This window comes from Aotus nancymaae, unplaced genomic scaffold (genome assembly GCF_030222135.1).
Source record: "Aotus nancymaae isolate 86718 unplaced genomic scaffold, 86718_ANA_hifiasm-v0.15.2.pri h1tg000020l, whole genome shotgun sequence".
Taxonomy (NCBI): Eukaryota; Metazoa; Chordata; class Mammalia; order Primates; family Aotidae; genus Aotus; species Aotus nancymaae.
Genome location: NW_026988432.1, coordinates 52,896,077 through 52,916,189, shown reverse-complemented (window position 1 = coordinate 52,916,189; position 20,113 = coordinate 52,896,077). Strand labels below are relative to the sequence as shown.

The window sequence follows — 20,113 nt, the reverse complement described above, 5'->3', positions numbered from 1 at the left end:
ACCTTCTGTTTGCACAAACAAAAGCACATTTAAAGATAAGTATGACACTGGAAAATTTTATTTCATTTTATTGCCCCTCTTCCCTGCCTTCATTTTCTTTTCCTTCCTTCATGGGAATAACCCAGGACATCTGACTTCTAAATGTAAATACTCCAGGAGATAGGTATTTCCCCATCTTACTTCATTTCTCCCTATGCGTTTTAAGTGTCTCTTCTTTGATTCATTCGGGGCGTCTGCCTCTAAGGAACCCCTGGAAGTGAGCCTGCCTAAGGAAGACCCTGCCTTTCTGTTTCCACTTGTAGGGAAACTTCAGACATGCCAGCAGCCGAGCCCCGGTGTCTAGGGAGGAGCTGATGACAGTGTTGTCTAGACTGGCAGATGTGCGCATCCAAGGCCTCCACTTCACGGAGACGCAGAGGCTCACCCTGGGCGAGGTGGGGCTAGAGGAAGCCTCTGACACAGGAAGTGGACGCACAGCACATGCTGTGGAAATGTGTGCCTGCCCCCCTGCCTATGCTGGCGACTCATGTCAGGTAGGAAGTTTTCCCATCCATATCATTCCCTTAGGGAACTCCTATGGCCATTGTTTCTGACTGCTGTCCAGCACTGCAGAATGGTTTATTGTTTCTCTGTCCAAGTTTCTGCAGGGCTTATGTCTTACCTAGACTCCCTTCAGGAATTAAATGTGAAAAAGACATCATCAGTGTCTCAGAATTCATAAGAAAGCCACAGGAATTCAATAGATGCTGAGGGTTAGAGAAATCCAGAGTAGGAAAAAACATACTATAGTTTCAAATAGCTAGAAGGAGGATATTGACTGTTCCCAACACAATGAAATGATCAATGCTTGAGATGATGGATATGCTAATTACCTTATCTGATCACTAAATGTTGTATGTATCAGACATCACTATGCACTCCATATTTATCACTGTTATTTATCAATTTTTAAAATAAAATATATTTGAAAATGAAGGAGCTCATCAGTCAGCATCTAAATATTTGAGCCCCTGCTTTTCCATTAACTGACCTTATACCTTTCTCTAATCCAGAGTCTCCCTCCACCTACTCTTAATGCCCCAGGAGAGTGGAATTCCAGAGAATATCCTGGATTTCTTAGAGGATATTATGTTCTAGCTTGCAGCAGAGCCTCCTTGTTTGATGTCCAGTCAACCAGAGCTGTCTTCAGATGATTAAAATGTGCCATAGAATGAAACTTCAATTTCTCAAGCTATAAATATGTCTTTTCTTAAAGATCAAACCAAAAGCACAATGTTAGCACAATTAGTAGAAGTAGCAATACACTGTCATTAGCACAATTAGTAGAAATAGAATACACTGTCATTTTGTGTATTCCATACATTCAAAAGTACGTAGACTTAGCAATACCTTTCATTTTCTTTCCTGACCCCCCTGGTAGCCAAAAACCCCCAAGGTGATCTGCGCATCCAAGTTTCCACTTTTTAAACCTGCAAAAACAAATCTGACCTGCCATGGTCTTCTGGGTACTCCCAAATTGTAATATTTAGCCCACAGGTTGCCTACATTCTTCCCCTTCCTCCATCTCTTTTCTAGCCTGATTAAAATTGATAGCCCGAGGGAAAGAGAGGGACTCTGGATTTCCACCCTTCTGCCCAGGGCGTGTTCCCTGCCCATGACTCAGCCTGTGATTTAGAGCGTCTGCGGGGTGAGGTGGGTGGAAGGTGATGCCTGCCCCACCTCCCAGGAATTACAGAGCGGTGCGCTTACCTGCAAGACTGTTATATGCGCTCTGGCACAGGCTGACTCATGTGTGAAGTTTAAAGGTGGGGCCCCTGCCGCAGACAGCCTTCCTTCCCTGAGTCAGGCAGGCCCAGGCACTGAGCAGGAAGGCAGGTATAAGAGGAAGAGGCAGAGCTTCATGCACAGCCAGCGGGACGCCCAGAAGCCAGGATGCCTCCAGGTGTGAGGCGGTCAGCCGGGAGCATGGGATGGCTGTGGATCTTTGGGGCAGCCCTGGGGCAATGTCTGGGCTACAGTTCACAGCAGCAAAGGGTGCCATTTCTTCAGCCTCCTGGTCAAAGTCAACTGCAAGCGAGTTATGTGGAGTTTAGACCCAGCCAGGTAACGTCCTTTTAAGTTTTGGTTTGGAATGGGGAAGAGTTTCCAGCTTTGTGACATTTTAAGTTACAGTTAGGTGATTAATGAGTAAATGGGTGGACTAAGGAGGGGCTGATGGCCTCCCAGTAGCCTTGACTGGCAGTGTTGATTACAGTGCCTGACAGATTGCTCTCCCGAGCTATTAACCACAAATCCCATTAACATCAGCCCACCTGGAAATGCTGAGGCAGTTAAGAGCTTGAATGCTTGTGGGATGTTAATATACGATGAAACTTTATGCCTTTTAGAAACCACCCCAAGGTTCAGAACAAGAGTCCAATGCCTACAGTTTCGCTGCTTGGAAGAAAATTTACCCATGAAAAAAATATGAGAAAGATATGCTTAAGAAAAGCGATCAAAATTTGCATAAACCTAAAAGACACGCTTCCATTTGCCAGGCATGAAACATTCATAAATTCTGCTCTCTTTAAACTTCCTGGATGCTGCCTGTATTCTTGCAGAGAAATAGATCCTGTGGCTACTGATATAGCCCTGGAAACTGGTTTAGGAACATAATTTTGTCATTTGTATATAATTTGTATTACAAAAGTTTACTGGAAAACTTAACATGAAACATCATCAGGTTAACTAGTTATAGAACCCCTTTATTGAACTAATGTATTAGAATACATTCATTTTCATTTAAAAATGAGTATTCAATATAATCTGAATACTTGGACTGATTTTTTTGTAGAATGTGTTTTTGCTTGCATTGTAAGAGGTGAAAATGATTCTATTTTAGTAACTGACAAATCCTTGGAGAGTCACATGATATGTAACTCTTGCAGAGTATATTTTCTGCTTGTAATCAAAAGCAAATTAAGATGAGTGATTTAGTTTTAATCAGGATAGACTATACTCCCCCAAAGCATGTTTAATTAAGGCTTTTACTCAGGTGTGTTGTCATAAACTAACCAGATCTATCTGTTTATTTGAATAACTTGCTCTTTACTAAATGCGATTATTTCGTAAGCAGGTAATGTGATATACACTGATAATTATTAGGTACTTGCCACTTATTAGGACAGATCGTATAATAGATATGATGACACCATCATTGGCTGCATTTTGTTCACGTGTAAATCTCAGCTGTGCTTTCAGCAAAAGAACATTCCTATCATACTTTGATTCTTCTTTAGACAAGCCTATTCATATAACAACATAATCTATTTATTTGCAACATACTCTTTTGCCTAAACATGGTTCCTAATAGCTTGAAGGAATATTATATTGGAAACTATGGTCTTATTGTGCATGATCTGTATTCACTGGTAATTTTGGAAGGCACTCTAGCAACACCTGGAGATTCCACTCCCAGAGCACATGAGGCTTCTGCCTCTGTCTCCTGGCAGGTGGCTTCTTCCTTTCTTCCGCTTGACCAGGTAGAGACCTTTATGGCCACGGATGAATAAGAATGGACGGTCCGTTTCAAGATTTTCTTTGACTATAGTTTCTGAGTTTCATAGACATATGTGCTATTGAAAGAAGATTTGACAAAAGACTATCCTTTATCTTGAAATAGTTTTCCTGATGCTTTCAAGATAGGGTATATAGGAGATCAGGGAAACAAACTAGGGACAATATCTGATTTTTCTTTTTTTTTTAAGACAGGGTTTCACACTTGTTGCCCAGGCTGGAGTGCAGTGGTGTAATCTTGGCTCACTGCAACCTCTGAGATTCAAGCCATCCTCCCACCTCAGCCTCCTGAAGTAGCTGGGACTATAGGCACGTGCCACCATGCCCAGCTAATTGTTGTATCTTTTGGTAGAGACGAGGTTTCACTATGTTGCCCAGGCTGGTCTCAAACTCCTGGACTCAAGCGATCCACCCACTTCAGCCTCCCAAAGTGCTGGGATTATAGGCATGAGCCACCACAACCAGCCAATATCTGATTTTAATCTGTGTGCTGATTCACTCTGCCAAAATAAAGGACATGTCTATAATTTCCTTTAAAGACAGAAATCTAAATAATTTTAATGGCCGGTATAAGAAGAATTGCTTTTTTTTTTCTGTTGGAGGAATTCTTAACTAGAAGTCTTTTTAAAAGGTACTAGTTCATGAAAAGAAAATGATAATTATTTTTGTCCAGATGAAAAAGCGCAACTTGTATTATACTGGAGAGAGATAATATGCTGGAGATAGAAATAATCAAAACAAGATTGAACAACAAAACAAGACCAAGCCAAGGAGACTCCTTGTGTGTTCAATGTGGACCAGATATTCATGAAGAGTCCTTTATGGGACCTCATGCACACTCCCCACCCCTGGGTTCTCTGTTGCCCATGGACTAGTGAGTGGCAATGAAGTGACTCCACTGATTGTGGCATGATTGTATAGATCTCAGTTAAGAATCCCATTCCCCACAACCCACTCCTCCTCCCATACTGCCCTTCCACCAGCCCAAACCCACACCTGGAGAGCAAACGGCTACCCAAAGATAATTTGAACTTGAAGTGATTTGCTTAGATGTCCTCCCCTGTAAGGATGGGGGCCCAATTCTCTTTATTTGTCCACTTCTACCTTCTCTGGCTGCTCCCTAAAACAGTTATGAGAAGAGAGGAGCCCCTTCTCACCCACCACCTCCACACTTGCCCTCTCTCTGATTTCCCTGCCACGCATCTCACATTCCCACCAGGGCATGAAAACCAAGCAACTTGAGAGAAAAACAAGTGGATCTGACCGGTGGTTGAAATTAAAAATATTCACACTGACTGAGGGAAAGAAGGTTTGAAAAATGAATGTTTCAGCCGGGCTCAGTGGTGACGTGCCTGTGGTTCCAGCTACTCTAGAGGGTGGGGCAGGAGGATTGCTTGAGCCCAGGAGCTCGAGACTGTAGTGCACTATGATCACACCTGTGAATAGTCACCACACTCCAGCCTGGGCAACATAGCCAGACCCTGTCTCTAAAAAATAAAAATAAGGTTCATGCTTCGCAGTGAGAAGTATCACATGCTTTGGATAATCATTGTTTTCTTTCTTTGTACTGATTAAACATTTTGTTTGAAAAAAATAGGGTTGTAGCCCTGGATACTATCGGGATCACAAAGGCTTGTATACTGGACGGTGTGTTCCCTGCAATTGCAACGGACATTCAAATCGATGCCAGGATGGCTCAGGCATATGTATTGTGAGTAAATTGATACTTTTATGCTATCAGCAGGGAATCTGTTTCTCCATCCGCCTCTACTGTGCCCCGAGACATCAACATCACATCTCCTGCCAAACCCTAAATAGAGGTCGCTGTTTGAATATAGGAGGCTCCATTATCAGGCTGAACTATTTTACATTTCATTTTTTTCCTCTATTTTAACATGCGCCATTAAAAAGAGAGCTGCTGTCTGAGCAATCAAGTTACACTTTAGCTTCCAAATCTCTGCTTCATGAAATGATAGTAATGGGTGGACCTTGGAAGTTAATTCTTGCCAGGACATAACTAATCAGAGCCATGACTTTGGGTCCCAGTTTTGTTGGGGTGGTAGGAAGTTACAGGACGGGGGCTTGCTGTCTGATGAGCAGTAACTCAAGAAAGCAACCAGGGAGAAGGGGATTTGCGGAGGGCTTACAGCTCGTAAGAAATCAGTCCAACATTAGTTGGGCATGGTGGCAGGTGCCAGTAATCCCAGCTACTCAGGAGGCTGAGGCAGGAGAATCACTTGAACCTGGGAGGCAGAGGTTGCGGTGAGCCGAGATTGTGCCATTGCACTTCAGCCTGGGCAACGAGGGCAAACCTCCGTCTCAACAAAAAAAAAAAAAAAAAGAAAGGAAAGGAAAGAAACAAATCAGTCCAACACAAGCTTCAGTATTGCCAAGACAGAGTGGGGCTTGGAGCAGACCTGTAAGGGAGGTTGTCGGGGTGGGAAAGTGCTGCTCACCTCTCCTGTCCTCACAGCGTCCTCTGCCTGCCTGTTCCCTATGTTGACTGTTTTTTCTCATGGCCTCAAGGCTGTCTTGGATAGCTACACCTTATCCACTGGAAAAATCTTATTTTGGAATGTTTTATAAAATTCTCCTACCAGCCAGGTGCAGTGGCTCACGCCTGTAATCCCAGCACTTTGGGAGGCTGAGGCGGGCAGATCACAAGGTCAGGAGATTGAGACCATGCTGGCTAACATGGTGAAACCCTGTCTCTACTAAAAACACAAAAAATTAGCTGGGTGTGGTGGCGCACGCCTGTAGTCCCAGCTACTCGGGAGGCTGAGACAGGAGAATCACTTGAACCCAGGAGGCAGAGGTTTCAATGAGCTGAGATCGCTCCACTGCACTCCAGCCTGGGTGACAGAGTAAGACTCCATCTCAAAAAACGAATAAATAAATAAATAATAAAATAAAATTCTCCTACCTAAAATTAGTTTCCTAGGAAATTTTTCTTATGCATCCCAAAGCAGAATCTTTTTTATTCTGCTTTTTTTTTCATCCCTTTTATTAGAGTTCTTCTTGGTAACCAGGGCCTCCCCAGTGAGGAAAATGGACAGTGAAAAGAAGGAAGGAGCGGACTCCCAGAATACAGGGCTTCAGTTGTGCTGTGCCCTTTTGGACATGCACTCCTCTGGCACAGATTTTCTTTGCATTGTGTAATGCAACTAGAGTGTTTCAAGTATGAGTTCCTAGACCGTATTAAGCTAGTTCAGCATGGCCCAGGGAACTGCTTCCTTTGCAAGATGGGACAGGCTAAAACAGGAAATTGTTGTGAAGAGCCACCTGATAGAATATTTTGTTGGATTGTAACCTTATAAGTTCAAAAAGCATAAAAGGTATTGAGAAATACTGTTTTCCAGCTCATTAGTGTTCCTATAGAATAGTTCATATCTAATATTGTATGTTTTGTGTAAAGTGGGTAGACACTTTAAGAATAAATATCTTATCACTGAACCATTGCTAGGTGTCAAGCCCACCTTATAAAAGCTCAAAGAGCAAAGGGAGGTTTTTTTTTTTGTAGTCACGCACTGAAAGGAAAACTTGTGAGAGTCATAACTCATATTTTAATCAAACAAGATTTTCTTTCCCATTTCCTTTTTATGTTGTTCTCGTCACTTGTTCCTATTGGCCATGCGGCTGCCAAGACTCTTGATTCAGGAAATCTTCACTGAGTATTTGCTAGTGTGGCAGGTACTGAGCTAAGTGCTAGAGTTTAAATCATCAGACTTAATCCCTACACTCACAAGTCTTGCTGTCTAGCAGGGAATGTGTATGTGCATACACACGCGCACACACACGCATGCACACGCGCGTGCACACACACACACACACGGAGCCTGTGTCTGCACTCAACTAACAGCTCTATGGCAAGTCCTGAGTGCTGATGCTGCTCTGAATTGTGTCCACTGCATGGAAGCCAAGAATGCAGCCCTCCTTCTCAAAGAACAGTAATGAGGAAATCCAGTACGTTTGAGTATCAGATGGGCTTTCTGGCTGATTTTACTGCAAATTGACCACCACCTCTCAAGGTCCCAAGTAAATGTCTGACATCAGGGACCTTCACCCAGGTGCAAATCTTCATGGCATTTCAAGAATAGACTCTGAAGTTTGAAAAGATAAGTGGCCCAACTTTTTGCTGGTATAGCAGTAGATGTCCAGCATTAAGGGCAGGAGTAGCAGGTGGGGGTGCCACCATCCAGAGGGACCTGCAACCATGGCCTCCTGCTATGTGCTGAGACCCCTGCCTCTCCCTCTCCGTATTGCCCCAATTTCTCCCCATATATTCTCCTCTCTCCCCAATTCCCCTTGCTGTCTACTGTCTCTGTCACCCCTTATGTTCCCTGTTCCCATTTTCCTCCCCTTTTCTCTGTCTTCTTTCTTCATCTTCCTTATTTTATTCTCTGCTACTTGAACCCATCTTCCACACCGCAGTTGCAATGGAATTTCAGAATGATTTATCTGAAATTCACAGCTGACATGGTACTCTCCTGAGGCTCACAGACAGAAGAAACCCCACAACCCCTCAGCACAGTCTCAGGGACTCTCTCCAGCTGCATCTTGCCCCCTTGCACTTCTGCCTCTGGGATGCCCTTTGCTTTTCATTCCCTCCACACACTGCCATGCTATTGTGAGACTGAGGTTCTGCACGCTCTGCCCTTGTGCCTGGAATGCCCTTCTCTCACTGTTACGCTCAGTGAATCCCTGTCCTTCTGTGGCCCTCGCAGGCAGCCCCTCCTCCTGCTCTTGTGGGATGCTGGCACACTTATGTCCTGTTTTCCACGTGATATTGAATACATCTATTCACAGGGTTACATGTACCCTGAGTCGAGGTACCATCCCATCTTTACATCTTTAGTACCTAGCGTAGTTGGGCATATAGTCAATGCCAAATAGATATTTGGTGACAAATGGAGCTAGGAGAGCACGTGCCGTGGGAGTGGACATGGGCTTCTGCAGCATTTGTTTATTCATTTATTCACAGTAAAACACAAGGAACCTGAAGGGAGATGCTCCAAGTTTGCAGGACTGAAGAAGACAGTTTTCAGGGTGGCCACTCTCAACTGACAGTGCAGGGTATCGCACATATTCTTTTTTTTTTTTTTTTTGAGACGGAGTTTTGCTCTTGTTACCCAGGCTGGAGTGCAATGGCGCAATCTCGGCTCACCGCAACCTCCGCCTCCTGGGTTCAGGCAATTCTCCTGCCTCAGCCTCCTGAGTAGCTGGGATTATAGGCACGCGCCACCATGCCCAGCTAATTTTTTGTATTTTTAGTAGAGACGAGGTTTCACCATGTTGACCGGGATGGTCTCCATCTCTTGACCTCGTGATCCACCCGCCTCGGCCTCCCAAAGTGCTGGGATTACAGGCTTGAGCCACCGCGCCCGGCCATATTCTTATGGGACTTTGTCGAGCAACATTTTTGACACCCTTCCTTGATCCTCTCCTCTCACCCCTGTGGAGGACCAGTATTCAGAGTGGTTTTAGTAGGATATGGATGTCCTTACCTTAATTCTTACATCTCTGTGTTATTGTTTCTCCATTGTGTTCAGCCTCAGAGCTAATTAGACACAGGACTGAAGTATATCTATACAGGCATGTTCTTCTTTTAAATTGTCATTTGGATTAAAAGAGAAAGAAAACTAAAATGGAAACATATTAGTTCCAAAGGACCGATGTCTTATGAGAGAGTCAGGGCAGCTGAACACAGGGTGAGGAAAGCCACTGGTGTCCTTTTCAGTCACCCGTGAGAGGACTCCTCCGTGGAGCTGATCAGCTGCAGGGAAGATTATTCGCAGTGTCCAGACCTCAAGGAGTCTGGACCCACAGTGCAGTGCGATTTGGAGAAGGAAGGATTCCGGATAGGAATTTGCTTTCTGATGATAAGCAAATGTGAACACGTGAGCAGCATCCTACTTTAAAGCCCCTTCACCTGATCTGAAATACTAATATCTTGTGTTTATAGCACAATTTTATAGCTAGGAAACAAATATGAAAGGATATTTTAACATCTTAGTATTTTGTATAATTTTCAGTTACTCAGAGGTTGGTGAAGGATGGATTTGCTCAATCTGGACAAACTGGAGACATTTATGATGGAAGGGCAACCTTTTTCATTATGAATAAGCCATGTCCTCTTGGGATATAAATATATACTGTTTTTCCCAACTTACTTTCAGACATTGTTTAAAAGCTGACACTCATTAAAGTTTCCTACTCAAGCAACACCTCTGCATACAGAGGTAAAATACATAAGCAAATTTTTTAAATTATGCTTATTCCAGTCCATATAATTAACACAAAGTATCTCCAAATTATCAAATGCTCACAGCAAGGGGAGTTTTCCTGGATGTTTTTGTGCATTTGGATCTTTTTTGCTAGGGTAACGCCAAGAAAATAAACAAATTTGACCCAATCCACTAGGTTTTATCTCAGTAGACCACTTGGTTGCAAAACTATTTCATCTCAACACTTTAGTAAAGAACACATTTCATTACACAGCAACCTTGACATGAAAAGAATTGGATTTACGTAAATAAAAAACTTAGATAACATTAAGTTTTTGCTTCTTTGGGACATTAGAATTACGCTGAGTGCTTTCTTCAGATACTGTGCAACTTTTTATTGTTTTAACAAATTCTGTATTAAGAACTCATTTCAATAATATCACTCTTCAGTATATCATTGGTATGTGAACTGTGAAGTAAAATGAAGACAGTTTTCATCAAAGCAGTTATAAGGCAAAGAGAGAAAAGAATTTACATTTCCCAAGAGCTTAGTACCCTTTGCTTTTTTAAATCCTCCCAACAGCCTTAAAAAGTGGGCATTATTCTAAATGTACATTTTGAGAAAATTGTAATTGTAGATAAGTCATACACTAGTAAAATCGATATAGGTAAAATTGATATAATTGAAAGGACCTTGCCCCAGGACTCCATGGCCTCAAGATGCTGGAGTGGGATGGAGACTCAGCTGGCTTGTCCCCACTATGTCACGCTGCCAATGTTAAGCACCACGTTACTGAGGGAAGAGCACTTAGACCTCTTTTCTAGCACCAACAATGATTAGATGGACAGGAAAAATACATGGTTAGAGGAGCTGATATCACTATAAAGTCAGAGGACTTGAATTCTAGTCATGTGAATAAGTAAGATTACAATGATCTCAGAAGTAGTGACTGTACCGGCTGCTGTTGAATTGTGCCATTCACCTGTCCCTAGAACTGTCAGCACAACACTGCGGGCGAACACTGTGAACGCTGCCAGGAGGGCTACTATGGCAATGCCATCCACGGATCCTGCAGGGCCTGCCCATGTCCTCACACCAACAGGTACTGTAGCAGCTTGACATAAACTACATGGCCCTGAAGTTGTTTGGTGGCTACCTAGGACTAGGGGCGGGAGAGCAGGTGGGGAGAATGGGAAGTGATTGCCAAAGTGTCTGGGACTTCTTTTTGAAGGGATGAAAACATTTTCAAATTAATTGTGGTGATGATTGCACAATTCTGTGAATATACTACAAGCCATTGAATTGTACAGTTTACATGGTGAATTGCATGATATGTGAATTATATCTCAGTAAAGCTGTGATAGTAAAATGAACAAATATGATATACGTGAAAACAAATGAACAGGCCAGGTGCAGTGGCTCATGCCTGTAATCCCAGCACTTTGGGAGGCTGAGGCAAGTGGATCACTTGAGGTCAGGAGTTCAAGAGTAGCCTGGCCAACATGGTGAAACCCTGTCTGTACTAAAAATGCAAAAATTAGTCTATAATCCCAGCTCTTCAGGAGGCTGAGGCAGGAGAACCGCTTGAACCTGGGAGGCGGAGGCTGCAGTGAGCTGATATTGCACCACTGCACTCCAGCCTGGGCGACAGAGCGAGACTCCATCTTTAAAAAAAAAAACAACAACAAAATAAAACAGAAACCATCTTTCCAAGTTGTATCCTTCCAGGCTTTTCCTTTCCCTCTTTTCTTTTACTGTTCATTCAGTGGTTAAGCAGCCACTTCAGCACCCATGATAGGACCAGGCCTCAGCCCTCTCTATGTGATGGGGAAACTGAAGGAAGGAAGACAGAGGCAGTCCCTGTTCTCCTGGGGTTTTATCCAGAGAGTGGCAGGAAGAGAAAGGGTGGGAGTCATCACACTCAATAAATATGCACAGTAACCAACAAGAAGTAGAATTGGAAATAGAGATATTTTCTGCAATAGGCTTGCGTCATTGACAGTGAGAGGGTGGCTGCTTTGGAGGGGTGGCCAAGGAGGCCTGAAGTTAGACAGAGGAAGCCATGGCAGTATCTTGGCCATGAGGCTCCCAGGCAAGGATGAAACAGAAGGGAAAGGCCTGTGATGGTGTGTTCAAGGCAGTGAGAAGGCAGGAGTGGCAGAAATGCAGTGTGGAGAGAGAGGACCAGAGGTGAGGTTGAGGGGGCAGCCAGGGCCCAGGTCCCGCAGAACCCTACAGGCTGTGGTCAAGCATCTGGATCTCATCCTCAGTGCGATGGAAGCCTGAAGACAGCGCTGAGCCACTGAGTGGTCTGAGCTGTCACTCAGGCTCCAACGTGACCAATAGACTACATAAGTAGGAAGCCACCGCTGTGTTTTCAAGGTAGCCCCCTCTCTCCTTAGGTGTGGCACCTTGTCATACCCTTGCTCATCATGAAGGGTTCACTGGAGGGACCCAAGCAAAGAATAATGTAACTAAGTGAAGCAAGAGTTAGTTTGAAAATCAAGAACTGAAAAATTCTCAGTAGTACATAGGCTCAGAGACAAGTGTGGATCACAAAGCCAGGCCTATATCAGCCCTTACTTAACAGACACTTGAGCCAAGTCCTAACATTGCCAGAAGCCATGTGCCAAGTGTGGCTTCTCTGCAGAAACCTATTTGGAATGTTCACCCTGCTTTCCTGCCTGTGTGTTTGATACTCGTGAAGCCCGCCCCATCCTGCAGCTTTTTTTATCAAGGGATCAATCACTTGAGCTTGCCCAGACTTGTTTAAAGAGAAGCTGGCGAAAGTAAAAAGCAGGAAGATTTCCACTGGGGTGCTTGGAACAAGTTTTTCATTTTCATTTGCAACGCATATTGTTAGCATCAAGGTCAGCTTCCAGCTTCCAGGCAGTTGAAGTAACACGTAGGTCTTTGGATGTATCAGTAAAACTCTATGTCTATCTACTTCCCCTTCCAGCAATATTAATAGTGCTGACCAATTTCTAACTGTCCCTAGAGAGCCTTCCTAAATACGAGTTCTTTCACCAGTGAATGATAGATGGAGTGATACTCCCTCAGATGTCATCAGTATCATGTCCAGTGGCAGACGGAGACACTTTGCAAGGCAACAGGGCTTTTTCATGGTCTCTTTGTGGTGTGTGTGTTTGTGTGTTAAAAAAGCTTCTTCTAAAATATCATCACTTTTGGCTATGATCAAGTGTAAAATACCATCACTTTAGAGCTAAAAGAAAAGGGATCAAAATTCCACAACTTGGTTTGAAAAAAAAGTGAGAATCAGCAATGATTGTACCCACAGAAATGCCAAGGCAGGCAAGTGTCCTCTGTGCTTCTTTGGGTGGCTCCAGGCCCTGGCCTCCCCACCAACTTTTCTTCCCAGGAGGCAAGGTGCCTGATAGAATAGAACTAGAATCAACAAGGAGAACGTTTTTTTAAAGAATCAGAACTCTCTGTTCTTTTTTCTGCCTGGACTTGTTTTACTCCTTCCGTGTTATTCCTGGAAAAATGCTGTTGTAATCATCTCTTCCAAAGTGAATTACTCTGATCTGTCTTCAGGGGAAAAAATGCTCTTCCCCAAGGAACAAATAAAATAAATGCCTTTAGTCCTTATTCACCAAAATTGCCCAGTGTCAGCTGAGATCATTCATCATTATCTCTCCAAGTCTTGATGGGCAAAATTTTCTTCGCACAAAAAATAACCAGACCCTGGGTTTCAGTGTTCACTTAATGCAAGTCAGTCCTTTGTGGTAAAAAACAATGAGCATAAATCCTATCGATCTGTGTTTTTACTGGGGCCCTTTTCTGTCTTCTTTCAAGCTTTGCCACCGGCTGTGTGGTGAACGGGGGAAACGTGCGGTGCTCCTGCAAAGCTGGGTACACAGGAACACAGTGTGAAAGGTAAGGTGGGTGCCCCTCTGCCCTCAGCCTGCCAGGGGGCGGGGAGGGCTGTGGGTGGGGCGCTGCCAGACACTGGCGCAGAGTTAGGGGTGGGGCTGAGAGTTTGACTGAGGCCTAGAAAAAGGTCTCTTGGGAAAAATACAAGACCGTTCACCTAATAAATCATTAACATTGTTCTCTTTCCTGCTTGGTATGTTTCAGAAAACTGAGACTGAGGCGCAACGCATGCATTCACCCACATGTAGCTGTACCTACATCCCAACAACACACACCCTTGTGTACCTCAACCCCCCACACCTCCCTACCTATCCCTCCTCCACAATGATCTCTGCATACCCCCATTTCTACATGTCCCTTCCCCGTATTTCCACATACACCTGCCCCCAACATATCCCTACTTACCTGTACACATGTGCAACTTCCTACACTCTTCCATACCATACACACACATATCCACAGCCTTAGATAGCCCCCTCCCACACACACACACGTGCATCTATCCCCACACTGTATTTTGAACACTTTCAGGGCAATCTGTGTCTTGTTTATTTCAGAATCTCTGGTTCCAAGCATGGTACTGTTCACTTAATAGGTGTTCAATAATGTTTGTGAAACCCAAGAATAAATGTTGCGGAATAGAAAGTATAAAATTGACAACAAAGGGCCACAGTAGCCAAGCTTCAGTTATTCTTGGACAATTTTCCTGATTAGCGACTATGCATAGAGCACTGCCAAGTATTGAGAAAGATACATAAAAGACACTTATAACCTAGCTGGGAAGACAGCACACACATATTTAGAAAAGGAACGGTAGGAAAAATGAAGCATATGGTTGACATATTTTAAAATTTAAAATAACTTTCTCTTAAAATCAATACATATTTTTTATAAAATGATGTAATACAAGTGAGCAGAGAACCAGCGAGGCCTCTGTAGACCTCGACCTAGCCATGAGCACTCAGATGCATTCACATACAATCCTATTCATAATCAATTTATCTACAGAAAGCCACTATAGAAAAGCTAGCTGTATGTTTTTAAAGATCATTTCTAAATGCGTGAACTTAAAAAAAAAAGTAGATTCCTGTATTACTTTCTGTTTTGACTTGTTTTCTTATCTAATACTATGTTAGAAATATCTTTCTGTATCAATAAGTATTCACTGATAACATCACATGAATGACCAAAAATTTTCACTGGGTTTCCATAACCCCCTACTCTTGGTCTTAGAGATCCTTTTACTGTTCTTCATTTAAAGCAACACTAAAATTAAATCCTTGCAGCTTAATATTTGTGTATGTATATCTTCAAGGTATAATTGTAGAAGTGGATTCCTTGGGTCAGAGGATAGGTTTTCCAGGCTTTTAATAGTTTTTGCAAAATTGCCCTCTAGAAAAGTTTATATTCTTAACTAGCAGCAAAAGAGAATGAGTGACTATCTACCCCAGTGGATATTGGAAAGGATCAATTTTTAAAATATTTGCCAATTAGGGTCAAGCATGGTGACTCATACCTGTAATCCCGTCACTTTGGGAGGCCAAGGTGGGAGGATCATTTCATGTGATCCAGGGGTTAGAGACCAGCCTTGGCAGCATAGAGAGACTTCATCTAAGTTTTTTCATTATATATTTTTTAATTAGCCAAGTGTGGTGATGTGTGCTGGTGGTCCCAGCTACTTGGGATCCTGAGTTAGGAGAATCACTTGAGCCCAGGAGTTCAAGGCTGCAGTGAGCTATGATCACACCACTGTACTCTAGCCTGGCCAACAGAAAAGAAAAAAGCCAATTTGATAGAGAAAATTTGTATCATTTTAATTCACATTGTTTTGTTTAAACTTTAGAAGAGTTTGACTAATTTTTTTTTCAACCAGCAAATGAATTCAACCAGATTTCAAGTAAGGCATAACTACTCTAGACTGGGGTTATCTGAAATGTTTATAGATAAGGTATGACTTTGGTAGGTCTAAGGGGTGACTAGAATCCAGTAGAGCCAGAAGATGGAGGTGGAGGGCTAGGTAGGTTGGGGAAAGAAGGCAGGAAAACCCAAGGGGCTGGAAGACACCTGCCATGTGTAGGAGGTGGGGACTGCCTTAGACTGGGGATACTGAGCAGCAGCTAAGGAGCCCAGTTCTAGGGCAAAAGATAGCAATGTAAGGTTCTTCTCTTTTCCATTTTCCATTTCAGCAAAAGGAGCATTTCTCACACTTGCCTCACACTTATTATTCATTTATTCTTTCAATGAAAAATGTATGGAGGTCCTAGAATATATCTGGCATAGTGCTAAGTACTAGAGGCACATTAGCAGACAGCACAGACAGTGTCCTCAAGGGCTTTCCGGTCCAGTGGTGGACAGACATCAAAACACGCCATTAAAACAGCAAGAGAAGAAAACAAGCTATTGTTTCTTGAAAAAAATTTTAAAGCTTTTTCACGGGAAAATGCCATTTTGATGTCAACATTTTTCATTTGTTAGACATAGCACCTGGAAATCATTCCTAGCACTAGTGATTAGCTACACAATTGTAAACACAAGGACAGTCGAGGGTGAAAAATGGGAATATAGATCCACAAGAGACTAGCTGTATAGAAGCCAGAGCAGCCAGCCGGCGGGGAGGGGTTAGCAAAGGCTTCCCAGCTCATACATGCTCTCACCACCTCTTCTCCAGCAGCCACACAGGGCCACAGATGACTAGCTTGTTCTCTGCTCTTTATTTGTTGTACCAGTGTCATTTGTGAAATTGGAAATTTTTAATTGTGCTTAGCCACTACCATAAATTGAGAATAAGAGAACAAGTTATTTCTTGTAACCAGTAAGTAATACTTTGCAAGAGTAAGGAAGAAGTAGAATTGAACTTCCTGAATATTTCTGTGATTTAAATATCAGGTACTTTGTAATTATGCATCTATTACATGGGATGTTTAGATGTAGGTAAGAAGGACATCAAAAATAAGGTATTCTAGAACCCAGAAGCTTCTGTATAGCATGATCTGTTAGGTAGAATACCAAGCCAGTCACAAAGTAAAGCCCTATTATTAGTACATAACCACCCTGCTTAGTAGACTTAGATAAGCCACCTCAGCCTAGTTACCTTCTTGATTATTAGAGAATACATGAGCCTTCTGTTTTCTTACAATAATTTCAAATGATGCCAATTAGAAGATGAATATTTTGTCATGTCTTATAATGATAGCTACCCTTGAGTGTCTGTTATGTGTAGACATTATGCTAAATTATTTATTACATTATTTCTTACATTCATTGAGCAAAATAGGTCTTATTAGTCCAATCATTTATTCATTCAACAAATATTTTTCTGTCGTCTAGTATGTGCTAGGTGCTAGGGATAAATCAGTGAGCCAAACAGCCCAAAACCCCATGTCTTCATGGAGCTTATATTTTAATGGAGGCTTGGGGGGAGACCAGTAAAGAAACAGAAGCACAGAGGGTTAGAGCAGCAGCCCAAGATCACACTTGTAAGTAGTGGAGGCAGGAGTCCAGCCAGATCTTTCTGATCCTTTACATTATATCACCACTTTATCCATAGTAATACATTGGTGAAGTATATTGGAAGTACATGGTAATGTATATTGGAATTGCCTAGTGTTTTTTTGATGTAATGCTTAAATTTTGGGAAATGAGGTAAATACCATATGTCTTTGAGTCTATCAAGTCCATTGATGATAAGACACTACACATCAGTTTAATGGCAGTTTGAGGGGGACTGGATGGGAAGTGGAACTTTGTTAATGGAAATATTGTAATTGACATCCCAACTCCAGGACATTAACATGTGCTTATTTGACTTTAAAAAAAAAAAAAAATCTAAGAATCAAGGAAATGTGATCTTTAATCTTGTAAACCAGGAGTGAGTTCTCATTACTATACTATGTAGAATAACAAAGGCTCAGGGCCAAAGGTAGCAGCTGTAACTACTCTCAGTTGTTTAAGCTCATTATATACAGCACTGCAGCAATTAGTGCAGATATGAATTATGCAGACACAGTACAGGTCAGGTGCAGTGGTTCATGCCAGTAATCTCAGCACTTAAGGAGCTGAGACAGGAGGATCACTTGAGCCTAGGAGATCAAGACCAGTCTGCGCAACAGAGTAAGACCTCATCTCTGCTGAAAATTAAAAAATTAGCCAGGCATGCTGGGATGCACCTGTAGTTTCAGTTTCTTGGGAGGCTGAGGCAGGAGGATCGCTTGAGCCCAGAAGTTTGAGGTTGCAGTAAGCTATGATTGTGCCACTGCACTCCAGCCTGGGCAACAGAGTAGAGTAAGACTGTCTAAAAAAATAAAAAGGAAAGAAAAAAGAAAGAATGCAATAGGAAATATTAAGATAGTCCTCCCTCATCCAAAAAAATTAGAAATTATATGAATCTTACATCAAATTTATTTCTGTGAGGCAATTCAAGGGGTAAATACCTCTGTATTGAGAAATATTCATTCTTGCAGATCTATGTCAGCCTTAACCCAAACAGAGAGCTAGAGATTGAGAAAATTGGGTGGGATAAATGATGTGTTATTTGGGTGTTTCTCCTCCCATCTATATTTCATGTAGGTGTGCACCAGGATACTTTGGGAATCCCCAGAAATTCGGAGGTAGCTGCCAACCATGCAATTGTAACAGCAATGGCCAGCTGGGCAGTTGTGATCCCCTGACTGGAGGTAAGGTCGACCCACACCTCTGCTAACTTGCATTTATAAAGCTGGTATAACATAACAGCCTAAGAACCCAAGCACACATTTTCAGGATGCATAATTCCAGCCAGCAAGTTATCCCATTGTTTTCACAACCCTAGGAATGCTTAGATAGTATTTTCAGCTTTGGTGAATAACCTGCTTCAATTCACTTTTTTTTTTTTTTTAAAAAAAAGTGAATTGTTTTTAAAACTTACCTAATTTTAACCAAAATAACTTCAGATCCTACTTTGGCAATTTTGCTGAGATCTCCCTTTGATATTGTAGGGTTATCATCACATTAGCTTTCCTATGTATGTCCAAATAAATTAAAATATTCTATCTTACAACAGTACATGCTCTGGGATGTGGATGGGCAATTGGCATGAATTTTATACACCAAGAAAAAGATAATCAGCAGGAGTTAGCATGGGTTTATTAGGAACAACTTGGAACAAAAAGGAAGACTATCCTCTTCCTTCTTTGACAGAATATTAATATGATTTATCAGGAAAAGGCTATTGATGTAGTATAACACCAAACACTTAGATAAAATCTTTCATCTCATACTTATGGACAGGTCGAAGAATTAAACCCTGGATGTGTGGATTCCAGCTGGTCAAGTGACTATTCCCAAAGGAATGCAGAGTCAGTTGGTTAATGCCAGTCCAGAATGGGGTATTTATTATCATGCCTCATGACTTTATCCTCAGCTCCACATTTTTTATTTGGATGGAAATATAGAAAGCGTGCCTACCCATTTATCAGATGACACAAAGTTGGGAAGAATAGTAAAGGGACCAAGGGTAAACTTCCCCTTCAGCTGCAGAAAGTTTGCAGAAAATCAACAGACAAAAGGCAGATTAATAGAAGAAAAGGCATACACAATTTTATTTTAATGTGTGTAACACAGGAGAATCACAGGACAATGATTACCTAATAACCCACTGGGGTATAGATGCTTATGTACCCTTCTTAGGGGAAAGAGAGATGTGGAAATATGGATGATTTTAAGGGGAAAGGTAAATGGTTTTTAGGCTGATTCAATGGACTTGGAAAACATACAGTGAGGCCTGGGACAAAATCTTTTGGGCCCACAGAACAGACAATGGTTTGTGACAAGAGTCTGTCCAGGTGTCAAGTGTGTTGACAGACTTCAGTCTTTCTTCCTGAAATATGAGTTAAGTTAATGAAAACTCATGGAAGAAACCAGAAGTAGTTTTTCATTTTTGGCAAGTCTGGACATTGGGAAGATAAGAGGGTTTCAGAGTAAAGTTTCTTTGGGCATCTGCTGGTCTCCAAGGGCCTTTAATTTAAAATAATCAGCATACCAGGGTGCCATATTTTGAGGTGAAATTCCCTGGTTTTCTCCAATAGTAAGTGCCTCCCATGACACATTTAGAATTCAAAAGGGCCTCAACAGTCTGGAATGATGGGCCAATTCTAAGCAGACAAAATGATGTTAAGGATGAGGATATGATCCTATAGTTGAGTGGAAAAAATAAATAAACCTTTAGCTATGTGACAAGTGGCAACTGGCTTAGTAGCAGGAGGTGTAAAAAGGCTTAAGGTTATCATCAGCAGTAAGTGCAGGGTAGGTTAGAGGGGGTGTGGCCCCTAAGATAGCTCGTCCTGTTTTCAACGAGTTCCAGTGTCTAAAGCCAGGATCCATGGCACATTGCTCACGTAAGTCTTCACGTGAGTGTTAGTTATGTCTTTAGAAGACAGTAGACCAGCTATGGTTGTTCAGAAAG

General features: G+C 42.3%; 1 protein-coding gene across 2 annotated transcripts in view; it reads left to right on the top strand.

The window, feature by feature from the left end:
• Positions 1-20,113, top strand: part of LAMA3 (laminin subunit alpha 3) — a 90,603-nt gene that overhangs the window by 9,816 nt on the left and 60,674 nt on the right. The window contains exons 4-8 of one of the 2 annotated variants that reach the window (XM_064379328.1): positions 303-533; positions 5,153-5,266; positions 10,773-10,882; positions 13,597-13,677; positions 18,241-18,347. In XM_064379328.1, coding sequence (XP_064235398.1) covers positions 303-533; positions 5,153-5,266; positions 10,773-10,882; positions 13,597-13,677; positions 18,241-18,347 — 643 coding nt within the window. Of the gene's footprint in view, positions 1-302; positions 534-1,886; positions 2,104-5,152; positions 5,267-10,772; positions 10,883-13,596; positions 13,678-18,240; positions 18,348-20,113 lie in introns of those variants that run through there. The other variant, XM_012445048.3, reaches the window with a different exon arrangement.